Source organism: Octodon degus, unplaced genomic scaffold (genome assembly GCF_000260255.1).
Source record: "Octodon degus isolate 3935 unplaced genomic scaffold, OctDeg1.0 scaffold00090, whole genome shotgun sequence".
Taxonomy (NCBI): Eukaryota; Metazoa; Chordata; class Mammalia; order Rodentia; family Octodontidae; genus Octodon; species Octodon degus.
In genome coordinates, this window is record NW_004524666.1 from 5,807,990 (window position 1) to 5,816,738 (window position 8,749).

Sequence of the window (8,749 nt, forward strand, 5' to 3'; positions counted from 1 at the left end):
ACTGGCTCCTGATTATGATGCATTGGATGTTGCCAACAAAATTGGGATCATCTAAACTGAGTCCAGCTGGCTAATTCTAAATATATACTTTTTCTCAGCAAAAAAAAAAAAAAAAAAACATAAGCAAAGTGTTTAATGAAAATGGCAACTTCAAAAGATAGGCCAGAAAAGCTTAAAAAATTAACAGAGTTGACCTTTAGTGTAAATATTTGCTTTGAATTTTATGATAAAAGTTAGCATCTCATTAGATGAATACTCTTCACAATGCTTTTAGAAATAGTACTTAGGGAGCTGAGGTGAACTGTTCGACCGGGAGAGCCCAGACCGGCTGCGTGGACTAGTAGGGCAGAGTCCAAGTGAACCAGTCACCCCGGAGGGGCCCAGACTCTGGCACGGAGATGGCAGGAGGGAACTTGGGTGAACTAGTATGCCCGGAGGACTCCAGGAAATGACAAGACTAAGGAGCAAAAAGCAATCTTAGGCCCCCAGCCCACCCACAACAGGTACAGAAGACATCCATACAGAAGTAATTGAAGACACACACCTGAAATCTCCGAAATGATAGCAACTGAAGTAAAGCAACAACTCTAGATGGGTATAGAGGAAATCAAATCAGAAATAATTTCTCAGGTAAAAAAAGAAATAACTATAATGAAAGAATTGCTGAGCATATCTATAGAAAAACATGAATAAAAAAAGAGGAACATAGAAAAACGATGAAATCCTTGAATGAACAATATACAAAAGAAAGAGAATGCATGAAATAGATTCAAAGAGAAATCTGGGAAATTAACAATTCCACTAAAAGCTGGCAAAACCAACTGGATGAAACTGAAGATAGTCATTCAAACCTTGAAGACATTGTTGTAGCTAGCGACCACGAAAGGAAAGTCCTCTTAAAAACAAGGATCCAGGAAAATAAATAGTATTTTTAAAACTTAGATGTAAAGTGCACTACTTCATAACAGGAATATAATGACAGAGTTTACTTTACCTGCAAAAATCCCTTAATGAAAAAGAACTACATAGGGGCCAGGGAGATGGCTCAGTAGAATAAGTGCTTCCCTGGCAAGCACAAGGGCCTGAGTTCAATCCCCAGTTCCAAAAAAAAAAAAAGAACTACATTGTTTTAATTTATGATAATTTTATCTACAGCTCTCTTTTCCCTTACATTAACTAACTGGTTCTTCATGCAGTTTTCTGAAAAAAAAAAAAAAAAAAAAAAAAGATGGACTTTCTTCTATGGTACCAACATGTGGTGCTGGGGATAGAACCTTGGTCCCTGAACTTGCATAAGCACTTGGTCTGCTGAGCTATGTTGCCAGCCCTTAAAATACAAATATTATAATTTCCTTGCTAACAGCTACCATTTTCTGAGTACCTCCTATGTGCCACAACCTGTGCCATCAGTTTTATTTTTATTATGTCATTTACTCTTCAAAACAAACTCATAAGAAAAAAATCAAATGAGTAGATCACTGAGCTAGAAAGTAGCAGAATCCCAATATGAACTCAAATACAATAGTCCCCCTAGCCATAGGGAGTATGTTGTAACACCCAGCAATTACCTGAAACCAGAGGTGTTAATGACCCCTGGATCTACGTCGGATTCTTTCCTATATTTATGATAAAGTTTAACTTACAAACTCGACATAGTAAGCAATCAATAAACATATAATAAAAAAGCACCACAGAACAAAGGTCATCAAGTTATGTGAACATGGGGTCTCTCCCTCTCATTCTCAATTCTGCTGACACATCTTACTGCACTGGCCTCCCCCTTTCAGACAACGGTGACCACAGGTTAACACAAAGTGAGGGGCGTGAACCCAGAGAGGGGAATGACTACATATCTGAGACACTTCCAGTCAGTCTGTTGGTACTAACTTAAGCATACATTCAAGTCTTTGGAGCATCAGAATGGGTCTAATACATCATGAATATTCAATAGTGACTGGCAGCCCCTTCATAATTGATTTTTATAGAACTATACAGATGTGAGAGCAACTCCTGGAAGAGGTATAAATCAAACACCTTTGCTTTGACATCTTCCTGTAGGGGTTATAAGGAAGGGCCAGGGATTAACCTCAGTGGTGTAGTGCCTGCCCGGCAAGTGTGAGATTGAGTCCGATTCCTGGTACCAAAACAAAGAAACAAAGAAACAAAGAAACAAAGAAACAAAGAAACAAAGAAACAAAGAAACAAAGAAACAAAGAAAGAAAGAAAGAAAGAAAGAAAGAAAGAAAGAAAGAAAGAAAGAAAGAAAGAAAGAAAGAAAGAAAGACGGGCAGAGGGACAGACAGACAAATGGATGATTCATAGCCTCTATGGGAATATGATAAAAAAAAAAACAAAACTATGGCCCTTTTTCCCAGAGATGTTCCCATTCAAAATTTTACATTACTTTAGAAGATTTGGACTCCTACAGCCCATCTACACATTTTAGGTCAAAGAGCAGGAACCAACACAAATAGTTCTTTGGAACGTGTTTCAAATGTCAGCACGACGTCTATCATATATATATAAAATACTAATTTTAATGCTTCTGATAAACCTACTGCTTGCCAGTCAAGCAGAAGACCCAATACTATTATGGGCTACTGGACTCTTTTAGGATATTTTGCTAGTTTACACACCTATAATATTCAAATAACGGAACTTAGAAAAAAAGGGGTATACAGATGAATGTCCATTTTGTATCTGTGTATTCAAAGTGGTTAGGATAGATATATAGTTACATTCTCTTAATGAATAGAATGATTTGTTCTAATGGTGTTTGTAAATAGGATCTCAAGTCCACATCTTGTACAGCAATTAACCACTAAGAAGAATTTATGCAGTGTGTTAGTTATTGAAACTGTCCTACCAATTTGATTTGAAACTGTCTCATTGCTATCTGTTTATCAATAAAATTATGAAAAAAAAAAACCTACTGCTGAGAATTAACTGAAGGAAAGAAAGAGTGTTTAGATGCCACCATTAACAGACTTACCGTTTTCCTGTGCAGTTCTTTTCATTCAGGCCACCAACCTTGTTTATGGCAGACCAGGCTGTGAGAGCCACATATGGCAAAGAGGCAGCTTGAGTATGAGTGAGTGATTTGGGCTTGAGAGAAACCTATATTCGAAGACAATAATCACAAATAAACAGGGACTTGCAAGTCTATTAGCATAATTAAGTACATCTACCTTCTTAACAATCCTGCTATTTTCAGAGATAAATTGTCCAAGGTCAGTGTCTACTGCACACTCTATTCCAAAATTATCCCTAATACTCTCCAAGTAGCTCTCTAACTCCCTCAAAGTTACAGTAATATTTTGCAAGATACATTTCACCATTTATAAAAAGCCCACATGCAATAATATCATTAGCCCTAACTATATCTAAAAATAAACCATTAAACCTTGAATCTTCAAACACATTCTAATTTGTTCAAGAGATCAATTACTTCCTTTGCTCTCCTTTCCTGGACAGGAATTTCTTTAGGCTTTCTCCAATGTCAGCAATACTCCTTCCCCTTTCCTGTCTCCCTTTTGTAGCCAATTTCCTCAAAGTTACCCTCTTCCTTTCTATTCAAAAATGTATACTCGGTAACACTTTATTTATTTTTTTAAAGACAGGGTCTCCCTATGTAGTTTCAGCTGGCCTTGAACTCACTATGTAGCCCAGATGGGCCTCAAACGCACAATTCTCCTGTCTCAGCCCCCTGATTGCGGGGGTTCCAGGCATGTGCTAGTGCACCTGACTGCACTGCTGTGTTTAAAGTTAGTCAAAACACGACTGGGAAGACGGCTCAGTGGAATAAGCGCTTCCCTGGCAAGCACAAGGGCCTGAGTTCAATCCCCGGCTGCACCAAAAAAATAAAGTTAGTCAAAACAGCTTGATACATCTATAACTCTGCTTAGGATTAATCCATAATCTGTGCTGAATGTATCTGGTTTCAGACTGTATACACTTTGTAGAAGAACCAAAACACACAGCAGCATTCTAGATCGCATTCCAATCCCTGCTCCATGAGATGAAGCAAAGACAAATGCTCTCTGCTAGGCAGTGCTATTTAAGCAACACCAAGTAATTTTTTAATCTTTCAAAAATTCTCAGGCTTTATTTTAGCTTTTTCAAAACTGCTCATAAACCATAAACTTCAATGAGTCAGTGGTCATATATCATTGGCAAAACATCCAGTGCTTTCAAAGACATCTGTCAGTCTCTATTTCCCCACGGCATTCCAGCAGAGATGACGAGTTACCTCATTCCCACTGACTACAACAAATTCTGAGAGAGTGCCTTGCTTCCAAGGAGGAACTGCAGCCCAGACCTGAAATGCACACAGACACACAATTTCACTACAGATACAGGTATTTTCTGACCCAGGTCAAGTATGAAGGTGTCTCCCAATACAAATGCAAACAAAGATCCACTTTTATATGACATAAATGTCATAGTATAGAAGCACATACAATGGTATATCCCACTGGACCAACTGACTACTTTTTTTTTTTTTTTTTTTTTTTTTTTTGTGGAACCGGGGATTGAACTCAGGCCCTTGCGCCTGCCAGGGAAGCACTTATTCCACTAAGCCATCCCCCCTGCCTGCCCCAACTGACTATTTAGAATTCTAGGAAGACTGCAATGTCTGGGCCTTGAATCTTGGCTCTACCACTATTCACTATGGGATTTTTGTTTGTTTTTATAGCTTGGCTTCCTCATCTGTATACCGGGCCTAGCTCTACCTATCTCATAGGGATTAAAGCAATTATTTAATAAAAAAGCAACCAGAAGGGATGGCCAAATAGCTCAGCAGATTAAAGCGCCTGCAAGCAGGCGCAGGGGCTGGGAGTTCAATCCTCAGGCCTGCCATGCCGGCCTTGCCCCTAGGATGTGCTGAAATGGCAATTGAGACTGGGTGTGGTGGCACGCACCTGTAATCCCATCACTTGGGAGGCTGTAAGCAAGAGAATCACTATGAGTCTGAACTAGTAGTGAGACCCTGGACACCCTATAGACCCGTTAGTAAAATACAAAAACAAGAAACAACCAGAAAATTCCTCGCTGTAATTAAGAGCTCCTTACAATCTCCTGGCACATGTGTTCAAAGTGACAACTGACAAACATTACACCAAACTTTTGCTATTTTAAAACAATCTAATACATAAAGTAGAAATTGCCATTTAAAAGCTCTTCCAAGAAAAATCAAATAATTGCAGTCTTACAACAGTAAAGTTTATGACTCAAAAGCACTTAATTTAGAAAAGTCAATACAATTCAAGTCTATGGGTTTTATATGCATTTTGTTTTGTTTTTGCAGAACTGGGGCTTAAACTGAGGAAGCATCAAGTCACACACCAAGCACTTTTTATGTTTTTATTTTCAGGCAGTACCTCATTTAGCTGCCCAGAATGGTCTTTTAAACTCATGATCCTCCTACATTAGCATCCGAAGTAGCTGAGATTATAGGCATGAACCACCATACCCAGCAGTTATTTTTAAATTGTTTTTTTGGGAAAAAAGGTAACAACATAATCCAGAACATGAAGGTTCCAGCCAAAGGTCAGTACATTTATTGAAAAGACCAATGGTTAATATAAAATGTATTTCCAAAATAATATTTGTACATTTAGAAATAGAATAAGGAGCCAAAAATTAAAAGATTACCTCACCTCATCTCCAGGCTTGAAATACTTCACATCAAGCCCACACTCCATCACCACACCAGCGACGTCCCGACCCAGAGTCAGAGGAAATTCTTCCCCTCTGGTTTTTATACGTAAAGGATCACGCTTCATGTTTAAAGCTGTGGCTCCATAACCACCTACAAAACACAATTTATCCACTTATTCCAGAAGTAAAAAGAGAAAGAGTTAAAAAATATAGATTACAAGTCAGGTATAATTTGAAGTCTTAAAATATAGGTTATAAAATAATCACATTTATAATTTTTTGTCACCACACAGAAAAACACAAAAACAAGCATTGTTCCAATCAAAGAAAACTGCCTGGAAAGTGACAGTCACTCATTGATATTAAAGCCACCACTGCTCAAAATCTCTTTGAAACTCAAATTTCGAAACTGTCCTCAGAACTTTCAGTATTATCTTTATATAAATTGTTCTCTTTTAAGATGGCATCTTTAGTAATTCATTCATCATGAACTTTTTGTTTTTGGTACCGGGGACTGAACTCAGGACCTTGCACTTGCCAGGCAAGCACTTAATACCATGGAACTACCTCCCCAGGAACTTTTTAAACAACAGAGACACCTGATGCTAAATCTGGTGAAGAAGACAAACATTAAATCTGTTAAAAGTTAATAAAAAAGATGGGGATATAAAGCACTTGTTTCTGACACTGGTCATTGAAAAAGTCCTTACTTCCTAAAATAAAAAGATAATCTTTCTAGAAAAATGATTTTGGAGTAAGTACAAAGATTTCTGAGTGGATAAAACCCACTGGGATTGGGCCAACCAACGAGCTCAGTGGATTAAGGTTTCATTCCCAGGCCTGCCGAGCAGGCTCCGCCCCTCGGGCATGCTGAGACAGTGATGGAGACTGGGGGAGGTGGTGCAGCCTGTAATCCCAGCTCTTGGGAGGCTGTAAACAGGCAGATCACTACAAGTCCGATCTAGTAGTGAGACCCTGAACACCCTGTAGACCCTTAAAAAAAAAAAAAAAAACACTGGGGTGTAACTATTCTGATATAGTAGGTCAGTTTAATTGCTCTATTATACATATCTTTTTAAAGAATATTTACAAAAATATCGCCTGAAAACATTCTTATAGTAAGTGGGCGTTTGGCTAGTCCATGTGCAGTAACCCTAAGTAGCCTAATACATAGCTTCAATATATAAAATGACCTCTGAAACACAAAAGAATCCGTTATTCTCTCTTCTGCCAGACACATCTCTGAGAGCAGGCCAGCTACTATGTGAGGTGCTCGAGAGCACCCCGCCTACCTCCCCACCATCACATACTCTCCCTACCCACCACACATGTGCAGAATCACTACTAGGTCTTTCCTTGGCCCTCATCCACTGCTGGCAGGCAGTGTGACACTACAGCCTGAGGATGAGGGACACCCAGGAGCAGCTGCTGTGGTATACTGTGCTTGAGAGGAAGCAGTGCAGAAGGAGTCCGAGACCCAGAGGAGCTCAGTCTTTCAGACAGTTATTATGAAGAAAGCAGGAAAATGGAGCAACAGAAGGGGGCAACTGAGATACAAGATTTTTCTGTGGCTCTTTTTCTCCCAAGAGAGAATAATAATAGTAAATGTGAATGTCAATGGTAATAATCCACTAAAATTAAAGAAACAAAACGGGTGATACAGGACACAACTGCTACAATGGTACCCCCCAAAAAAAGATGACAAAGGATGAGAAAAAAACACAAATAGGGGTTGGTCTTAGATAAGAGCAGGAGGGACGCGAGAGACAACAGGCGGACAGCTTGCAAAAGACATTTCTCCAATGAAAAATCAAAATACATGGCAGAAAATATTTGAAAATCAGGACAGTTCTGCAAAATGTAAGCTGACGGTTGTTATGCCAACATCACACAGTGCATCTGGATAGTTAGGACAGCTATAGGGGAAAAAAGAAGTTCGTTACATGACACTCAAAAAACTATATGCTTATCCTGTCTTACAGTCCTTTTCCACCACTAAAATATAAACTGGAATCTCTATGGGGCTTAATAGGAATAGTTAACCTTTATTAGGTTAAGCCACAAAAAAGGTTAGCTATAAAAAATGTTTCGATGCTCTCTAAGGTAATGGTTAGCAGCTCGAGGTTGTTTTTCAACAGTTCTCTTGGTAACCCTAATATGACAGTGCCTTAACTGAATAGTCACAGCAGACAATGGGCACTAACTTAAACCCAAAGTACAGAATACAGCTAGCTAGCAGTTAGTAACTGAGAACCTGGTTGGAAGCACAAATGAACAGGACTCGTAAGAGATTCATCCCAGACACCTGATTTGTTTCGAGAGCTGATAATGGAAAAATCGTAACTCTGTCATTGTTCAAAAAATTAATCTCATTCAAAGATACCAAGTTTGCTGGCTTTATAATTTTTATATGTTTACAATTATCCAGTGATTTAGCCAGATCTATGATTTATTATCTTGTCTAACAGCAGTGACCATCTTCAGAAAAATAGCAAGCTTTCATCCTTCAAAGTAAAGTAAACATGTCTCTTATTTTCTTGTCAAGGGAAATGACTGCTTCTGAAAGTTTACAATTTCCTATTCCTTATGTTTTTCCCCCAAGTTATCATTTCCCATTTACTTGGCAACAACAATATCACTTTCTCAAAAAGAATTCATGGGCAGGAGGATAACTTGCAAATAATATTACCCAGTCAAGTCATAAAACACTAAGATAGCTCAAGAATACTATATGGAAGTAAAATGTTACAGTATATTATTAAACAGCAGCTAAGCAAGTCCGGATGCAGCCATCCTTTTGAAATATAAAGGTATATCACACAAATTGTACATATGGATCTTATAAAATGAAATAACTTTCAAGCCTAATGTAAAAAGATTTAAAAATAAAACAGCATGCCCACATAATAGTAGCAATTATTACTTCAAAACAAAAGTACAGGACTGAGGATGCAGCTCAGTGGTAGAGTGGCAGCCTAGCACGCACAAGGCTCTAAGTTTTCTGCCCACCACTGCAATAATAAAAATTCAAATGTAGATGTCATGAGACAATCATAATAAAGCCATTTCAATTCTTTTTTTTTTTTTT

At 38.3% G+C, this 8,749-nt stretch overlaps 1 protein-coding gene across 2 annotated transcripts in view; it reads right to left on the reverse strand.

Annotated features, from left to right (window-relative positions):
- Rtn4ip1 (reticulon 4 interacting protein 1) overlaps positions 1-8,749 on the reverse strand; it is a 46,897-nt gene that overhangs the window by 33,186 nt on the left and 4,962 nt on the right. For both annotated transcript variants that reach the window (XM_023722290.1, XM_004637466.3), the window contains exons 2-4: positions 5,661-5,812; positions 4,250-4,318; positions 2,993-3,117 (exon numbers count right to left, since the gene is read on the reverse strand). In XM_023722290.1, the coding sequence (XP_023578058.1) occupies positions 2,993-3,117; positions 4,250-4,318; positions 5,661-5,812 (346 nt within the window). The remainder of the gene's footprint in view (positions 1-2,992; positions 3,118-4,249; positions 4,319-5,660; positions 5,813-8,749) is intronic.